General features: G+C 35.3%; 1 protein-coding gene across 1 annotated transcript in view; it reads left to right on the forward strand.

Moving 5' to 3' along the window:
* Positions 1-18,535, forward strand: part of LOC140164621 (uncharacterized) — a 35,737-nt gene extending 17,202 nt beyond the window's left edge. The window contains exons 4-5 of the mRNA XM_072187956.1: positions 9,123-9,224; positions 17,561-18,535. Of these exons, the coding sequence (XP_072044057.1) occupies positions 9,123-9,224; positions 17,561-17,570 (112 nt within the window). The 3' untranslated portion in view covers positions 17,571-18,535. The remainder of the gene's footprint in view (positions 1-9,122; positions 9,225-17,560) is intronic.
* The last annotated feature ends 2,691 nt before the right edge of the window (positions 18,536-21,226 follow it).

Consider the following 21,226-nt stretch of genomic DNA (forward strand, 5'->3'; position numbering starts at 1 on the left):
GTTATTTACCGGACATTTGATGGAATTTAGTTGTACTTGTACACTGAGATGATAAAAATTCCTTTAAAAGGAATAGGGCGGGCAAATGAAAAATTGTCAAGAGAAATGAAAGAATGAGTAAGTCTTCACAATTAAAAACAGGGAAAATATGACACAACATCGATTTCCAATGGGGGAATAACACAAAACGTATAAACAAAGTTAAAAGAGTTTTTAACTGTATACGTTTATACGCTTGTTATTCCCCATTGGAGGTTGTGTCATATTTTCCTGATTTTAATCTTATCTATTGCTTATCCTTTGTTCTCTGCTGGTCAGTTGGAACAGATTTTCCCTGTTTTTATATTAACCCTTCACATCATAACAGAAGACGCTTTTATGTTAACATTTTATATAAAACATTGTTATAAAACTTTTGTAGATAACAGTTATTTAAAACATTTTCATAATCATACCTAGAGTTTTTTTTATCATCAGATAGAAAGACTTCTGCTCATCTTCTCTGGTGAGACAACAGGGCTGGGGTATCTTTCCATATCAAAGTTTAAAACTTATGAGGGGAAAAGTTTGATTTTACAATATTTCGATATTATTTTTTAACTTTGTAACTTTATTATGATTAAAGCCTTAATGTACGATCTTTTTAAATTTTTAGATTTTTCTTTTTTTCTTCTAAAATGATAATATGCAATCATTATGAAAGTTCCCAATACATTTGGACGCTTGAAAAACATTGGGAATTTGCAAAGAAACAACATCATAAACTTCACCTCTATCACTCGAAACATCTCGCACTATTTGGATTAGGACAGCGAGTGCGGCCTCAGAGTTAGTCTCCCTGCGTTAAGTTTGAGTTACGCTCCCTCCACATGTGGAGGGCGTAACTGCTTAGTTTTGTACTGAGACTACGGTTTATGCGATCGTGGCCGACATAAAGTCATAATCTAAAAAATTATGACTTTATGTCGGACCAACAGAAAATCATCCCGTTTTACTACAAATAGGACAAATTTGACAGTTTGCTCATAGATTTAAGTTAGAACATATGTAAGTATTACAAATATGCCAACAAATCGATTTAAAAAAAATAAAGGTAAATTCTGAAAAAAGATCGTACATTATGACTTTAACATAACTGTATTTCAAAGCGTCAAACTATATAATTATTTTGTCCCAACAAAAATAATCCAGGGAATAAAATATTCATTCACATGTTTATTTATTTTATTCAACCTGGGCCTACTGGTGCACATGCATTCTAATAATTTGTCTATAATACCTTATACAAGCATCAGCAAGCACTATTTGTCACAAGATTTGAAAAGTACATAGCCTATGTACACACTGAACACAATGCACATACAAGCTGTATTTAAGTACATGCCGAAGCTGTCAGTACAGTATAAAATGATATAATGACCTTCACGATGCTATTAATTTAGCCCAAAGATTAGGAAAACTAGCAAAACTGGTGAACTGGTACTGTTCAAATAAAAACATCTGCAAATCTTGCTGCAATTTCCAAATAGTATTTCTATAATAATTATTTTTGTTATTTCTTTTAATACAAACACATTACTGCCTATGACAACTTTATCGTATTACTTACACATCAAAATCAAGTAATAATTACAAAAATTCCGTCTCAGGTTGTACATGTGCTTTGAAAAGGGGGTGCTTACTCTGCTTATCATCACTCAACAAGGGCTTATTAGGGAAGGGACGCTAATTTGGTTGAATACGGTACTTGAGAAGTGAGATACATGTATATCGTAGACGTATTGAAACTTGGAATGTTGCCACCAGAGTTGCAGAGATTCCATTTATATACACTGCAGGGTTTGAGTTTGATGACACATCAAATTTGTGATGTGACTGATCAAGCCCAATACATTTATAAACAAATTGTAAGCAAAAAAGTGTCTACATACTTGTATCAGATAAGTATGATGTTTGTGTAACAGCAATATGTGCCTGGCATTTCTGTCCCCGTGCGACGGAAATTGGGTTTTATACAACATAGTCAACATTAATGTTATTGGCATTTCAGTAAAAGCTTGCCATAATATTCAGTGCAAAAATCAGCACATTTCCTCTTTGTTAGACTTTCTATCGACACATTTTGCCTGGATGTAGAATAATGGCCGGTGTGACGTTATTGAACCGCTTGAAAATGTTAAGGAATGGAAATGTGATCAATTTGCTTCATTGTTTTGAGATTTATTACTTTTGTTGAGCTTAGTTAAGCTGAGCGACGATAAAAGAAGGCTGTTTTACGGGCGGATAGACTTTTCAAGTAGGATTGAAAATAAAAAATTATATCACAAAAAGCTTGAAAATCTGGCGAAAAATTTGATGATTTTTTTACAAACATATTTTTAAAATGTTTTGACTTTTGTCTTGCCTTGCTGAACCAATTTAATGTTCCCCAGTATTGGTCTGTCTCGTCTCTCCATCGCTTGCATTCATCCCATTTTCATTTCATTTTATTTAGCACTCAATATACATCTGTTGTCCATCTGTCGTCATATCAACCTATAATTATGTAGATTTCAATGACTTTATAAAGCTTGAGCAAACTGACATAAATTGAGAGATCAGAAAAAATCAGGACTCATCAGGTTTGAACCCTGTACCTCATGATTACTGATTGAGAGTTATATCACTGACCTGATGAGTTCAAAGTTGATACACAGGTAATCTCACCCTGTCCTGATTACATACTCTACACTGTGTCTTAGTGGCCAATGATATTTTTAAATTATGAAGAAATGAGGCAGCCTATAATTATGCTTGGCAGAAGGGTGTTTGGATGAAGACTGAATTCTTATCTATATTTTTTCCATGGTTTAATGAATCTGATATATGCAGTGCTCTAAATAGTGTTTTTGCATTATTTCCGTCAACCTGCACCTATCGGCAGATCATGGGCATTCCATGTTTAGGTGTGTGTCTACGGTCAGTCAAGATTAATAGGTACATTTTCACGGGAAAATTGTCTGGACATGTGACCAATGTGTATCAATGTGAGTGTAACCTCGAGCCTGATCCCTGACCCCAGGGGCTATTTTAACATGTCTCACTGTCACGTTCGTGCCGAGATAAAATATTCGTGCAGTGACAATTAACAATCCGTGTAGATATGCTTTAATAGTAGACAATGGTAGAGCCTTTCTTACGGTCACATTCAGGTAAAAATGTCAATTTTTAATTTTTGAAACGCACTCTACTTCATCAACACTTTTATCTCATTGCACGAACGTGACAGTGAGACACATTAAAATAGCCCCTGCCTGACCCCCAGCGGTGACCTCGCTATTCAAGTCTTAGTTATTTTGAATTGGAATAGTATTTTTGGCCGCAGTTTCGATAGAAATTCGTGCATTGCAAAATTATTAAAAATTATGCAATCTTATTTTCTTCACATTAGATCACTTGGCCTGGTTGAAGTTTTGTCAGTGTTTTGCCTCAATTTCACGTGTTAATGCCTAGAAATCTTTAAAAACATGAAAAAAAGAAGAAAAAGGACATGTGTAAATGAAAGATGCATTCATCACACTGTCCATGGCCAAGTAGAACACAAGGGTGGGTGAACTTACGTAGTTATATGCATACAGTTTTCCCTCTGTTAGTTGATACTTTTAACTAGTTTTTCAAAGCTTTTGGCGTATGTGTCTTCATTGTCTAGAAATTGGAAAATAATGAATCAGTCTGAAGCAACCTTGGCTCACAAACATGATCGATGTTCAAGACGTCATGTTGACGTGTATCTTAAATCAAATTGCATTGAAGTAAAAATAAGATGCTACATTGTGGATAATGGATTTGTGACTAATCATTTGGGGTAAGCAAGCAAATTGATGTACTTTTGCAATTGATTTTGTGTAGTGCACACACTGAGATACAAAAATGTATGTACCAATGTATGGGAGAAACGCATGGAAACCGTAGGCAGCGGATATAGAAATGCATGGAAACCGTAGGCAGCGGAAGTAAGGGGATCGAGACATGTGTGTCTTCCTTTTTAGCCTGAAAAACACTGTGTTTTGTACCAAAAATATAGGGTAAAATTGCAACAACAAAAAAAATGAATAAATGAAAAAAAAAGTGTATATATGTGCATTGACCCATCAAATACCAAAAATCAACTTTATTTTGGGCTAAAATAGTGTGATGTTTTTTGTGAGTTCACAATTTACCACAAGTGATTGCATTGGAGCGATTGGCTCTAGGTCATGGGAAGGGCCTCTCCAAATCCCAGAAAAATTAAAATTAAAAAAAAACCACCAACAACAAAACATAATTGCGTTTATTTGCGTATCTCAGCAGCCCTACATGTACCCTAGCCTGTCACTCAACTCATAATGAATCCTGAACAGTGCCCAATTTGGACCTTATATGGATTCACACACATCATAATAATATCTAATTTTCTCAACTGTAGCCATACATTTCTGTCATGTGGTTTTCATATGCAGGCTTCACACATTATATTATGTATACAATGTATCAACTTTCACTTGTATGCTTTACAAAGTACTATGAATTGTACACTTGTGCTTCTGCAGATTTCAGAGCTATAAGGGTTTGGTAATTTGATTGGAACTCAGGTTTAACAATTGAATATTGATTTTGGAGGTGCCTACTATGATATTAAATGTTCATTATGTGCATAGTGACATGTCCTGTATTTGAACTTGAAGTCAGATCCTGATAGCGATTATTAAAAATGATAAAGTGGTAAATAAAACAAGAAAGCAAAAGCCAATAGATTTTTTTTTTGGTAACTGTAAAATGAAGATCAACACGTCTCGGAAATACACAGCATTTTTTCCAAAATATTGAAGTCTTGCTCTTTCCTTCTTAGTGAATCACAGCTCAGGTATGTACCAAAATGAAACTTTCTTTTTAAAATATTGCCTATAACACTGTGCTATAACTGGATTTCAACAACTCTTCCTATACCTTTGTACAGGAGCCAACCGTTGTTAATTCGTGATGAATCCACACTTTCACTGTAGCGTATACGCGAACGCGAGCGAGACTACGCGTTACGCGAGAGCGCGTAAAATTCGTCATGCCTGGAACCTTTGTGCGTATACAAGCTTACAAGTTGAATTCAGTATTTTCAGATAGTGGCTAAATTTTGCCGCTTTATTCTGTAGTTTTATTGATGATATTAACAGAGAAATCATCGAAGTTTTTGTAAGGCTTAGTGACAATGATTAACTGACATTTCCTCGTGAAATAATCGTGAATTATACGATCTTTAGCTTCTTTTTGTTGTTGAAAGGGATTCAATCATGTTTCACCGTTGTTCATCACCGTTTAACAACTCGCGGCCGGCGCGTCTGGGTGGTTTACTCCGCTCGGGCAGCTAATGCTGCCCTCGCGAAGTAAACCACGCAGACGACGCGGCCGCATCATTGTTAAACGGTGATGAACAACGGTGAAACATGATTGAATCCCTAATTGAAAATTTTACATACCAACAAACACTGAGCTGTAAGCTATTAACTTTTAGGCAAATGTGCATAACAAATTGATTGAGGTATGAGTGATGAGATAAGGAAAATACTTGTAAAACATTTTTATATGAAGATACATTTTCGATGGGGATAAAAATAGATAGTCTTTCAAAGGAGATGCATATCTAATGAGGACTATACATTGTTTTTATGTTATTTGACATGAAGTTCTATATGTATCATGTGCCTGTATTGGGTTATTCCAGTTAAAATCCATTCACCCCCTAATGAAGATACAGCTTTAAGCTTTCACATCTAGGGAGTGTGAGTTTCAAATGGAGTTACCTGAATGGGTGATTCCATTTAAAATCTACACTCCCTGTTTGGGAGATTGAGGTCTTGTCTTGTCTTGTCTTGTAGAGTACTGTCCCACGCCCCAAAAGTCGGAGCTAATCGGAGAGGATTGGTGGGTGCGCAATGTGATTGATGGAGTTACTTGAGGTAGTGCTTTGTAGTTGCTTCTTTGTATGACTTGGTACTGGTTATGTTGGTGATCTCTTCTGGTAATGAGTTCCAATCTCTGGTATTGAGAGGAATGAATGAGTTCTTGTAGCAGTCTTTGCTAGTTTGGATTGGGATATAGCAGTCATGTCTTCCATAATGGGCATGGATTTCAACTAGAACAGCCCATTATGAAGCCCTTCATTGTTTTTCATTATGAAGCCCTTCATTGCGAACCAGGAATATTGCCTCATTAGGAGTTTGGTAGGATATCCAAAATATATTGCAGTTTGTTAAATTATAACAGCACTGTGTTCTTTCTAATTAACGGCCTGGGGGCATTGCGTTGTCCAAAAGAGAGGCATTTATTAAAGGCAAATTTTCAAAGAAAAAACTTTAAATATTGGAGCATAAATAACTCACTTCCCGGTTTGCTTCTGGGTTCAAATTCAATATGGCGACCCACATAAACAGCATCTTTATCACTCAGAGTCAGTAATGTAAAACGGGACGCTATCCCTACAAAATAGCAGATTTGCAAAGCATTTCCAAGCAAAAAATTGATTTATTTAGTTCTAAAAATGATATTTTGACTGTAATTTGGCCAAAAAAAAAAAAAACCGGGATGGAAATTAAAGTACGAATCTATAGGTGTTATCCATGCAATTTAGTGATGATGTCGACAGCAAATGCAAATTTTAAGCTTACCTAGGATATATCGGCATTTCCATGAAAAATATATGTTGGGGATGGCATTTATTAGAGGGGGCATATTCAGCATGAAACATATCAGGTTTATGATATGTGTTTCCTTTCATTATCTTATGGCCATTTTGTGATCCACAGTCTCATCCCCCACTTTTCTCAAAAAAAAGTTGAGATTTTTAAACCACTGAAAACCTCTGGATACATAATGTTATGTACAAAAAAATTTCTTGCAGATAACTTTTTGCAAAAATTGCAACACATAGTGTAATACACATAATCATGCATAACTCATAAAATCAGAATCAACTGAATGAAATCTTGGGAATAATTTTTTTTTGGGGGGGGGATATATCTACTGAAAAATGTCATAAAAAGCGGATGCTGTGATCACAAAACACTCCTTTGATGAAGGTGATAATTGTCAGGGCTGTCAACTTTTTGGAATTGCTTGGCGTGAGACAGAGGCGTACCGGGATTTGCCAACTCCAATGTTCATTTTGTACCGATGATTATTTGAGTCACAGCGCTCGGGAATGTGAAAAGCGGAGCAACAAATTATTCATGACGATGCATGAGATTTTACTCATTTTCCAGCTTTTTGCGTGGGATTTACTACCTAGGCGTGAGATTATACTACCTTGGCGTGAGACCGTGAGAAAGTGACCCAATGCGTGAGACTCACAGCCAATGCGTGAGAGTTGACAGCCCTGTAATTGTCATTTTTATTGTCATCATAAAACTTAATAACTTTGGGGTATGATGTATATCTATACTGTAATTATTGCAAAAACAGACATCACTTAGTCCGTTGCTTAATAGTTGCATTGAAGGTACTCAGTGATGAGAAAGTGTCCAGACATAGTGATCTTTTAATAATTCGGCTATTCCATGTAATCCATGCACCCCCTATGGAAGGCATAACCCTAGTCGACCATACAGGGGGGTTTAGATTTTAAATGAAGTCACCCATTCAGTTAACCCCATTTAAAATTCACACTCCCTGTGTGGAAGATTAAGGTCAAGTCTTCCAGAGGGTGTATGGATTTCAAATAGAATAGTCCAATGCATCATTTGTGCTGTGCAGAATTTATACTTACTCAATCATCCATCTTCGCTATCATTTAAATGCATTGTGTTGCTATGGAAACAAAAAGGCTGTGTTGGTAAAGTAATATGGTCATATTAGATTTATTTGCAGATCATTTCAATACATGTATGTCTGTCTCAATGAATTATGCAGTATGCTTGTACTACATGTGATATTCAGAACATGGAAATTTGATACTCACTGACTGATTTTATAGAGATATTATTTTAAAGGTGGTTCCTAATTGTTCTCAAAGCCAAAGGGGAAATTGATATTACTAAGGAGTTTTTGACTTTATGTATAGAGTATACATCTCATCTTCAGAACTGTGCAGGCATGCTTTGGGGGCGATGCACCCCAGCCCCCCCCCCCACCTGCTTTGTCTGTAAAAAAAAAGTAAAATTGGGCCAAAAATGTCAACAATTTTGATAAATATACCCCAAATCATCAAACTTTCTGAGAAATTTGTTACAAAATAAGATCCAAAATCAATAGCAGAGGGGATAAAGGGCTACTTTTGGCCAGAATGAAGATTTCTGTGGAAAAGGTCTGGATTTGGAAAATCCACACTCTGGCTGCTAGGAATGGTGTTGTGGACATGTATGCAATTACAAGTATTAAATGGCCAATGATGTGATAATGAACAGATTTATACATTAACACATGCATCAGTGAAAAGATTTAGTATCATTGAAAAATGAGACAAAATTTTTTTTTTGGACTTCCATAGTTACTGATCTCTGATACCCACTGTGTTCCAAATGTTCCATTATTATTTCTATATTTTTGCAAGGGCTGGCTTGAAGCCCTAGTTTAGTTGCCGTATTGTTTGCAATAAACGCCCCCTCTAATAAACGCCCCCCTCCAATGTTTCTGTGAAAAATTGACAAAAATGCAAACATTTCCATGACATATCGTGTAGGTAAGCTTAAAACTTGCATCAGTCATGTCAGTCACGATTAAGGCTGGCATTTTCGGTAAAACGGTAAACGGGTACCGCCGAGATTACATTACGCTGGCAGGAAATACCCAACCCGGTACCAAATTAAAAAAAAAGTTTTTATTTTTTTCGGTTTTGTAGTGTCCCCGGACCTAGACCTAAATGCTAGGATCATTCATGGTTAACCTAAAAAATAATTTTTTTTAGGTCAACCATGAATGATCCTAGCATTTAGGTCTAGGTCCACCGACACTACAAAACCAAAAAAAAACCTAACTTTTTTGTTGTTGCAATTTCGCAAAATTTTGCAAAAATGCAACGCCCCCGGCGTTTATTACAAACAATACGGTATATGTAAAGTACAGAGTGTATCTTTTGATGTCTCTCATGATGCTCTGTTTCTTCTATCTCTATGCAGGGTACGCCAAAACCAATTAGCAGCCATTTTCAAATTGATGGAGGAGAACAAAGATCGCTTTGGTGTGGACTCGATGACCGATGTTCAAGAACAGTATAAATTGTATGTTTGACACAGTATCAACATGTAGATGTGTAAATATGTATAATATTTATATTTTTTGTTGTGTTTAGTTGTGATTGATTGTATTATGAATCTGTAAATCAACTCATTGTGATTTTGACTAAACATTGTATGTGATGCGATCAAGCTAAATTAGCCATTTGTTGTGCAATCTCAATTTTATTTTTTATTAGTTTCAAGCTAAAATCCCACAAAAGAGGAAGCCCCACCAGAGCAGTTCTTCTGGGGTGAACCAAACCTGCTTGGTTATCAAATTAATCAGTGACAAGGTTATATCTGAATTTGACAGGTGCTAATTGATCAATAACATTAAAACATCAATTAGCACTTGTTACATGTAAATACAGAGAAAACCTTGTCACTGATTAAATTGATAACCGGGCAAGTTTGGTTCACCCTAGTAGAACTGCTCTGGCAGGGCTATACCTCTTTAAATTGGTCCAAATGGTGCATGAATATTTTCATGTTGTTGAGGACAATAAAATACCAAAGATCTACTCCTCGTATCTCAAAATGGGCTGTTCCATTTGAAATCCATACACCCCCATTGGAAGATGTGATCTTAATCTTCTACACAGGGAGTGTGAATTTCAAACTGATTGAGTGACTCCATTTGGAATAGCCCAACCCAGCACTTTCAACTGGCTTATTTTGCTTGATTGAATCGCATACACATGTATATAACGTCATTGGGCAGGAAAAACCTCCTGTGCTTGTGGCCCTGAACATGTTTAAAACAAAACTGCCAACAGGTTACATAGGAGGTTTTGCTTTAAACATGTTTAGGGGCCAATGACACATATGAGGGTTTTCCTGCGCAACAAAATTGAGTAAGGCTTGATTGTTTGAGCTTTGCTTAGTATTATATGTGGCACTGACCAAATTTTCATGACAATATTCATGACTGTGTCCACTCTTTAATAAAAATGATGCAATTTTGGCCAACATTTGGCTATTGCAGTTCAAATCCATACACCCCCTAGTGGAAGATATGACCTTAATCTCCCACCAGGGAATGTGAATTTCAAATAGGGTTACCTGAATGGGTGACTCCATTTGATATCTCCCTGTGTGGGAGATTAAGGTCTTATTTTCATATATGTCAAAATCATGGTTGCCAACTTGCCGAATTTTGCGAAAAGTCTTGTGGAAGATTTCTTCACTGCCTAAAGAAAGTAAGAACAGTATTTTGTGAAATTGATGTCTTGGGGCTATAAAAGGAAAGAAAGACAAGGAATATGCCTTTGTAAAATATTGTGGTATAAAGAATGCAGCCGATAGAGGTAAATTAGGTAATTCTTGGCCAAGCTCGATTGCTCTGAATGCTAGTGGATACGTGATATACACACATGCACATAGCGCGGTACAGAAGAAAGCATACATGTGCCTTACATTGCGCATACGCTTTAGCTCACTTCATGGAGGCAACAACAGATACGTTCAAACTTGGCCAAGAATTACTTAATTTACCTGTAGTATACCATTGAGTTGTTTACTTGGAAATAAATGCACTTGACTCTTTTTTAACAATGTTTAGTACATGTATACAATACAGGTGCTTGCTATCCATTTAGAAACAAGATGGATATGATACATGTAGCAGTACTTCGGCACAGCCAGTATTTACCCAGTATAACTTTTCATTTTAGAGGTATTGCCTCTTCAACTATTTGTCAGGTTATTTGAATTATCTTTCTCAAAGGTCACAAATATAACTGTTCTTGAAAACAAAACCAGAAAAGAACTCAAACATTAACAAACAACTCAAAAAGAACAAAACCAACTCAACCGAAACAGTAAAAGTGTAAAAAAAAGTATACTTCAAATTAGGCTGGATTGCATCACCATGTGCATCCCAACATTTGCCTGTTGTTGTATAACTTGAGGTGCAAAATTGCAATACAACTTTATTTAACAATAAGCATTCTATTGCACACCATACTCCTAATTGTTAAACAACAGTGCACTTCACCTTCAAAAACTAGGGTGGGATTTTTAGCGATATAAGTTATTTTTAGGCCTGTCTGTATGGTGCATGCATATGTTTTGATTGTGATGGAATTCATTGTGATAATAAGCCAGTGTAAGAATCACACTAAACAACATAATGGGCTGTTCCAGTTGAAATCCATGTACATGAAGTGTAGTTTTCAAATGGAGTCGGCCAATCAGGTAACCCCATTTGAAATTCACACTCTCTGTATGGGAGATTAAGATCATGTCTTCCATAGGGGGTGTATGGATTTCAACTGGAATAGCCCAGAATGAGATAGCAAACATGTTTCTGTGTAAACCTGAAATGTTTCTGAGAAATGACTGTTTCAGTAAATCCCATAAGCCTTTGCGAGTACACCTGAGAATGCGTCGTTTGACATCACACCGATCTGCGCCGACATCGTTTATCTAACATAGTTTATCGAACATCGTTACTGCACATTGCAAGTCGGCTTGACATCAAATGACAAGTTCTCAGGTGTACTCGCAAGGATTTACCGAAAATGTGCATTCATTTTGATTCATGAAATCTGCTCTCTTTGCTACTCTCTCTGAATGTGTAGCCTTGCATTGTCTACATCATTGTGAGAAAGACATTGCAAATTTAAGAAAGAAAAAGGGTTGAAACATCAGTGTTACCTAGTTACATTGAAATATTCACTGTGGCCCGTAAATGTTTCTCATACTGTCAATACACATGCATGCAAGTGGAAATTTGTCTTCATCTTTGCATGCACAGTCAGTAAATTATACTAGCTGCACTATTTGCCACAAAGTCCTTGAAACAGTATTCGGCCTGCAGCAAATACAATATATTCATATAAGCAAAGGGCAAGTAGAAATTGAGCATTTCTGGAACCCTCTGGGTATGAGGCTTTCTGAATGACATAGGAGGCCTTTTTTAACAACTTTTCTAGATTTTATAACATGATGTTGTAAGAAGTTTGACAAATGTGATGCGATCAATCGAAATGAGTCGTTTGTTAATTGAAATCAAAAGTTAGTTTTCAATTTCATTATATGTGCAATTTTCAGAGGTTTATTTTGCTGAAAACTCCATCACAATTGGACTTATGTTTCTAGAAATGTAAATTACAAAAGAAGTTTTAACTTCTTTTGTAAAAATACTATTATTGGCTATATCTAAAAATTAATATTAGCGACAAACAGGCTCGCTCTCCCATGTACATCAAAGATGCTGGGGATTGATGGACACTCAGGTCAGAGCTGTGATTTCATTGATGTGGCCATTACAATATCAATCAATCAATGTCAATTTAGCACTGGCGTACATTCCACAATATGGGATGAAGCATTTGTCTAGCAAACTTGAATTTACTTTCCCAAAATGAATGAATTTAACTAGAATTCAATATACTGATGAATATAAGAAAAAGTGAAAAGTGTTCCAGATACTAGATGAATTTGAATTACATGTATATATTGAAGCTATACGACAATGTATGCTTGTACGCATGTATGTATCATCCTGGGAGGGGGATGGGGGACATATCCCCCTCCCCATTTATGGGTAATGAATCAATTTTTGCTTTTATCTGCTACTTCATATGACAATTCAGGCAAAATGTCCCTCACTTTTCAAGATGGATTCTTGTTTTTTAAATATATGAAAATAAATAACAAATTTAAATCAGATACTTGCAAATTCGCTGCAGTTCCAACTTTTTACCCAAGGTTTTTATCTCTATAAATAAATTGCATCATCTTTTTCAGTGTATTGTTAACATACATTGTGCTATGCACGTTTTGATACACGGGTACTATGATAATGTTAGTTAATGGATTTAAGTGAAGAACACATATTTCTGACATTATTTGCATGTAACACATACAGGGTGTCCCTGAAAGAACTGTATCGTCCAAAACTTAATTGTTTGGGTATATTAACACCACAACTAAACATAACTAAATAACTTGTGTGGTTAAGCAATAAATCGGCTATACTTTTTGAATTTTGACAACTGACCACACCGTTCTTGAAATATAAGAATTTTACGAAACTCCTTGATTTTCAAACCTTTCCACGGATTCAAATATCAATCGATGATCTGTATTTGGAGTGCTAATCACTGCGCATCATCAGGGCATGAGGCGTCTATTGTCATTGATAGATAGTTGACTCCGCGGAACAGATCGCAAATAAGGTACTTTCGTAAAATTCTTTTATTTGAAAAATGGAGCGGTCAATTGTCAAAAAGTACGTGGTAGCTGATATGTGACGTGTCATGTCAAAAGGAGACACTTTTGGGCAGGTTATCAATTTTGAGATTTTTACATATCTTAAATATAGAGATATTTTGCTCCACAACGCCGTTTTCCCCAATGAAATCGGACATTTCTAAGCGAAGATATTGAGTTTGTAAGTTATGGTATTATAAAATTGGAAATTGAGATATCGGCCTTTAAAAATATTATTGACAATGTTGAGAGTAGGAATTACCTTGAAAAATGTTTCAAAAAATACAAGATGCCAGTTATATTCCGGTCTGAAACTATCAGACAATATTTTTAACATTAATACGCTCGTAACATCACAAATTCGCAACAAACCCAAATTGTGAAAAAATTACCACTGGGTAGATTTTTGGCTATTTCTCCATTTACGATCCTGCCCAAAAGTGTCTCCTTTTGACATGACACGTCACATATATATTCCTCAACCACATCAGTTATTTAGTTATGTTTGGTTTATGCGTTAAAATACCCAAAAAGTTTCTGACGATACAGTTCTTTCAGGGACACCCTGTATATTGAGCCTCCTGTTTCTTATTTGTTTTGTTTTTCAGTTATAAATGTATACAACTTGCCTGTGCTAATTTTCCATCTTTTACCTAAAAGACGGACTCTTTAAGTACGACATTATATCCACTCGAAACACTTGATTGAAACAGTAGCTTTGTGTCATAATAAATCTGAGCAAGGGCTCTTGTCATCGAGCGTATCCAATTTTGCATTTGGAAGTGGAAGTCTTGATAACATGCAATTTGTTGATTATATGATTGGGTACATATTATCTGGATATGTTCTTAAATCACAGGCATTCTGTATGCAATTACAATGTACCACCTTTAATATGCTTTTGCAGAAAGATGCCTAAGGCATGCAGTTTTGTATGCTGTTTATCCCACAGAAATAGAAATCATGGAATCCAGACTGGCTATCATCCTTATTCAGTCACGTGTGAAACTCAGGGGTAACATTTGCAAATTACTTACATTGAAACACTTATGGTGCAATGCACTGATTGCATTAAAAGACCGACACAGGCAAATCTATCATGAGATTTGCTTTTGTTTCTGTGTGCTGTCAGCAAGGACTTGAATACCCCCAAATATATATTTGTTCAGGGATGGCGAAAAGCGGGATTCTCTGTTCTCTATGTCTGTGATGTCCTTAGTATGTATTATGCATGCAGCTGTAAACATTGCTTCAACTTATTGTATTGATGTAGGTGTGTATTATGCTGGATGAAATATCAAATCACATGCATCGAGTTAATTGAGCAAAGCATACACGCACACATACAAGAGCGGTTTGTTGGCACACTTGCAGTACAACTGTGAAAATGTTTGGGGTTGAATCATAGCATGAGAAGTCATTCTTTTTTAATAGCTGATATGTGCATGATTAAGCAAAATGAGTCGTGTGTAGCACAATATTTTATTTAAACTTTACTGTTTTTGCTCACTTAACACGTTACACTACATAATTATGCTTGAAACTTCAGCAAATTTGCAATCTAAATGTGGTGTTTCCTATATAATCCTAAGATCTGAATAATCAGCATGTGAAAGGCGAGACTCATGATATTGATAATAGAAATACGTTCATGCAGCTGGGAGTATTGCATGATTGATGTGTGCTTTGTGAATTTATGTGGGTGTAAGTTTGGACTTTCTTGATGCATGCATGCAGTAACATAAACTGAATAATTCTCGCCTATTACAAGCTGATCATAGTATAGCTTCTTTTGTTTGCTTCAGTCCCATGCCAAGTGAAGACCCACTTATTTGTCACAAATGAGGTCAATTAAGATGGGGAATTCAGGAAAAAACATATACTTTTGCAAACAGACAATAATTACATGGAAACCCCTATTGATAAGCAAGGCTTGTTTTGCAGTAAATAGGAGTAAATGAGGCTGATTCGGTTAAAGTTGTCTTATAAAAAGAAAATAACATTTATAAACTGTGTCACTGGGACTCAATTTTGGTAAATTTTGCAATAACATTATATTTATAACTTTATTATCAATTCAATGAGACCACAGCATACTTTACATCAATGTATAGAGAAGTATTGGAAGGTGTAAATAGAGAGATTGTATGTGTAGGCTATATCAGTCGGAGGGCCATCATGCGCGTTTTCCGTTAAAGGTCAAATTATTAACAAACGCGACCTTGGCAAAAATGACCGTCGCACTCTTGGGTATGCTTTTTACTTTTCCCATGAAAATTTCGATTTGAAATGTATCGTATTATGTGTAGCCAATCATCTTGGGCAATTAACAAATAAGTTTTATCAGAAAATATCTTCACAATTCTCTACTTGATTTCCATTTTGTCTACTTTTGTCGTTAGAATTAAGTGATTTTTATGCTTGCTTTACCTTCAAATTTATTTTCGTTGCTAAGGACATATAACCCGGATATTTTCTGTCTTAACGCTTTAATCATTCTAATTTTTAGCCAGACAAGTAATTTCAACCTTTATCTATCGATTAGTCTTTGTCCCAAATTTTGAACTTAAAATTCTAAATTGTTATAATAGTTTAAATTGGTTACCCAGATTAGGCCCATCGACGAAAATTAAGTAAACAACTTCATAACAATACCGCGTGACTTGACACCATGAACGAGTACACGCAGCGTGACTTTGTTGCGCCTAAGCGCCGCCATTCATCTGCGTCAGTGAAATACACTGCTCGCATGAACCTTCTCAATGCTGTTGTCGCATGGCCTACTGTTTACTGGTATTTTTCCTTCTTGTAAAATACCCTTTTCATCCCGGCAGGTTTTTGTCTTAACCAACCAAAAATCTTGATTTTTTAATATGAGGATAATAAGCCATGTTTCTAATCATATGCAAATTCCTGATTTATGAACTCGCACCATTTTTAAAATAACACAGTTTTTCTTACTCTTTTATCTCAATTCATGACAAAAATTTGTGTTTATGTGCCCATATCATATTCCTTGCAAAGTTACGGTATTTTTTGTGAACATATATGGAATGTTGAAAGCCTTTCTTGTAGTTATATATAAAATATATAGCTATTAGGAGTTGTAGAGAGAAATTTGGAAGCTTTTAAAACTGCAACCCAAACCAAGCAAATTTAAATTTTCGTTGTGTGCGTATTCATAGCGTACAGTTTAATAATAGCGTGTCAAAGTTGAATGGCCCTCCAACTGTATACTCCAACGCAATCTCTGAATTATTATATAGTCCGCTTCAAACAAGTGCCTCACTTACTTGTGTTGGGTCACTCACAATCAGGAAATAAATTATTTTAAATAATCACTATGTGTACAAACACGTCTAGTTTTTTGAAGGGAAAATTATTTAGCTAATTAATTGTCATAAACTTGGTTATAAATACAGTACATGGTAATTGAAATACCATTGATGAACTGTTTGATTATTGTTTCAACATATATGCTGGTATGTACTGATATACATACCTAAGGCTAAATTTTATATATTATAATATGTATGTTACCTTTTAGTTGTGATACTATGATAAGGAATTTTTAGAGCGAGTTGTAACTTCACGTCACATTGTTATACCATTTTTCACCCTGATGTGGCAGTGACGTCAGTGCGTTTTTCATTTTGTGCAGCTTCAAATTGCTAGCGTTCGCACAAAGCCCTGGCATATACATGTACACACACTCTTAAAGAGTCACAGCACTGCCACATTGGGATGAAAAATAAATGATATAGTGACAAAAATTTTATTTACTTTTAGAATTTGTAGAAATAAATCTCTAAACCTGTTTGATGTTCCCAAATTGAGACAATAATAGGGTTTAGTATTTAGATGGATAAGGTGTGCTATATTGGGCTCATTGCAAAAGTCACTGCACAGTCCAACTCTTGACTAAACCTTGTTAATTAATAAATGTGAGAAATCTATTTTATGTTTAAAATCATAGTATTTATTTTGTTAGGTCATAATGTAAAAAAAAAACCAGAATGTTATCTAAAATGATACCAGTATTTATGTGTTAACTACTTGCACAATTTGTTGGTGCTATTATTTAATTTGTCTCTTATTTATTTGTTATTTTTTTCATGTAGATACAATTGATGGTAGTCATGGGAACGCAACAAAGTTACAGATGAAAACAATTGGGTAAAAAAGTTGAAGATGGTTCTATGTATAAGTGTCCAATACCAGCACACCCCAACAAGAATCAAAGACAAAAATTTTGTGCAATATTATTTATCTACGTGTACTGTGCGTTTCCATATAAATGCTAGATTGGGCCATTCCAGTTGAAATCCTCACACTCCTATGAAAGACATGACCATAATCACCTACACAGGGGGTGAGGATTTCAAATGGAGTCACCCATTCTGGTAACCCCATTTGAAATTCACACTCCCTATGTAAAAGATAATATGGTCATGTCTTCAATAGGGGGTGTATGGATTTCAACTGTAATAGTCCAATGAGTAGAGATGCATTATCAGCTTTTGATGAAAGAGAAAAGTCCAATAGAAGCAACTCTCCTCCAGCATTTTGTTTACTCACTTATATTACTGAATTTCTTAGGGGATGCTTTTATTTGGTACACTATACATCAGGGGCTCAAGTTCCCAACCTGGGGGTTCTCGCCCCCATTTTGGATCACAGACTCAAGTTTGTCTTTTCAAATGAGGTCTAATTGATTTCAAAAACCAGATTGGAACCCCTACCCTATGTGCTGTGCATGATTGTATATCACTATAAATATAAGATTGTTGGAAGGAAGCAGGGTTTGGCAAAAAGTACAGGAGATTATTTTACAAATATTGTCCAAAAAGTTTTTACTCGCAATGAAAAAACTTTCAAATATTTGTAATCATATTTCCTGTATTCATTTGCAAGAACATACAGTAAATTTTTTATTACTTCTGTGGTCCGGGTAGGTGCTGGTGATCGGTAATCGCATAGAAGTGGTGAGGTCTCCCACCCTTCTATGGACTAACGACCAATGAGTCAACTGTCTTGTTGTCAACTTCAAGACCGTTGATCATCCAATCAGCGTGATTGTTGACCACTTCAGTGTGTACACTCGGCACATAACACAGACCATGGAAGTAATAAAAAAATAACTTCTTCTTTAAAAACAAGTAATTTTGGTCAGTAAATAGAATTTTTCTTGTGTATTGTATTGTTAAATTTGTTAAATACTTGTTTTCCATTTTTATAAAGAAACATGATTATATTGATTATATTGATTGTCAAGTTGATGAACATGGTTATGTATTTTCACTGAATCAACAATAAATCACAGTGTTTTAAAATTTTCAAGATAGAGTATGAATGTTTTGATTGTTGTTTAAACCCAACATCCTATTGCACTCAGTTTTCAATGTCCCCATATAATTATTAAGGGCTCTGGTATGAACGTTTGGACAGGAGTTTTTGTGGGACATGAGAGCACATCAGACATATCGAATCGAATTCTGAATACGAGAAATGTCCTTCAGATATCAAATAATTTTGATTTTTTTTAAATTCGCGATTTAATACAAATTTTATGACAAATTATTAAAATTTCACATTTTTAAATTTTTTAAAATTTTTTTGGTGTTTTTGGAAAAAAATCCATATCTTCAATACGAAAGGTAAAATTTTCATTTGATCATCAGCTTTTCATCCAAGTTACATACGCTTAAAGTACATATCATTAGATTGATAAAGTTTACTTCGAGGACTGTTAATCAAAAATATCAATTTTTAGTCATTTGCCACAAAATATGTATTATATCGCCAAGTTCAAAAATCTAAATTATTTGATATCAGAAGGACATTCTTCGTATTCAGAATGCAATTCGATATGTCTGATGTGCTCTCATGTCCCACAAAAAATACTGTCCAAACGTTCATACCCCATCCCTTAAGTCAGTAAGTTAATAACCACAGGCATGAACTACATGTATTTACAGCACATACACATACGCTGGGGTATTCCAGTTAAAATCCATGCACCCCCTGTGGAAGACTAAACCTTGATCTTTTTACACAGGTATTGTGAATTTCAAATGGGAGTAGTGAATGGGTGGCTCCATTTGAAATCTACACCCCCTGTGTGGGAGATTAACGTTATGTCATCCGTTAGGGTTTGTATGGATTTTAACTGGAATAGCCTTTAAACAATTATATGTAGAGGATTGCCCAATTACACATTTTGTATTCTTCGTATTAAGCACCTGAAAACTAGCTTCCCCATTCCTTTTTCAAAAACAATGTAATGAGGAGTGAATATACATGTAGGGCAGTTTGTTGTTTGTTATCAGTTTGTTTACAACTTTATCATTTGTTTATAAATCACTTGATTGCTATGCAGGCAACTTCAAATTTTCTGCATTTACTTTGGTCATGTGCGTGTGCAAGTTCAGCATTATTGTTTGGCGAGAGTTCACAACAACAGAGGTAAATCAGGGTTAGCGGAGGGAGCACAATGCTATTATAGCCTTCCATAGTGCCTGCCATGCAGTATATCTGCAAAATATTATGCATAATCAGCCTATTTCAGCTCATTTTAGTCTTGGCCTTGTAGTGTAATATTTAATCTTATTTCAAACCCATGCTCCATTCCTATTCTCTCCATAAAACTGTCATAGTTGCACTATAAAGTAGTTCTCTCAAAACATCCATTCTATTATATTTATTTCTTACAAGTCATTCTGTGCACAATTTGTTTATAGCATGTTTAATGAATGCAAAGACATACTGAGTTTGACACATTAAATTACACGAGCCCCAAGAAAGTGCATGCATGGTATTTACTGTAGCATACAGTCAAACCATATCATGGTGATGATATGTCAGTTGCAAACAGATTTGCTACAAAAATCATTTGTAAATTAATATTGAGCTCAATTTTGAATTCAAGTTAGTGATAAAAAAATGTGTGTATTAGTATCCTTGGTTATATTCTGCTATAGACGAATCCAACGAGCTAAGTCATGGTCAGGATTTGGTCGGCCATTATTGGGTCCCAGCATGCACCAAACAGGTGCTGTGAGTGCCCAATTGGGTGGATTAAACCCGCTTAAAATTCGATGTTAGATTCTGTTGTGTTGTAAACTGTCATCACTCTTTCATGTTTTGTCTACGTGTAACACGGGTGATAGAATGCAGTTTAAAATACCCTCCAAGGCCGTATCATTTCACATTTTAGGTGAGATAGAGCGAACGGGGACCCAGCTAATGGCTGCCATTGAGGTGTAGGAATGTGTGAAATTGGATTAGTCTATAAAGGTTCAATATTATCAAAAATAAGGTTCTTTATGTTAAATATGAAGTTAAGCTTGCTATGTCAAATCTGACCCTATTACCCTTACCCTAATTCTAATCCTAACCCTAGCCCTAATAACCATAACCCTAATCTTATATCACATTTGACATAGCGAAATACAAGGAGCTTTTAACATATCAAGACATAGTGGAAATAAAGAATCATGCACAAAATTATTCAAAATTTTAATTTTGTTATTATTTACCCAAAATGCTGAAATAATATTAGTAATACATGTAACTGCCGGAAAGGGTTTGTGTCCATTTTAAGCTTTTAACAAGGTAAAGTGAAAGAAACCCCACTGTTTATTTCGGTTGTTTAATATGGAGTTATATGGCGGCCATAAGGTCATAATTATAACTTTATGTCAAAATTGCTCTGTTGACCTACAAAAACAACAAATTTGGGCGATTCCATTCAAGTGTAAGTTGGGACATGTGTCATTACAAATTAA

The sequence above is a fragment of the Amphiura filiformis genome, chromosome 11, assembly GCF_039555335.1.
Source record: "Amphiura filiformis chromosome 11, Afil_fr2py, whole genome shotgun sequence".
Taxonomy (NCBI): Eukaryota; Metazoa; Echinodermata; class Ophiuroidea; order Amphilepidida; family Amphiuridae; genus Amphiura; species Amphiura filiformis.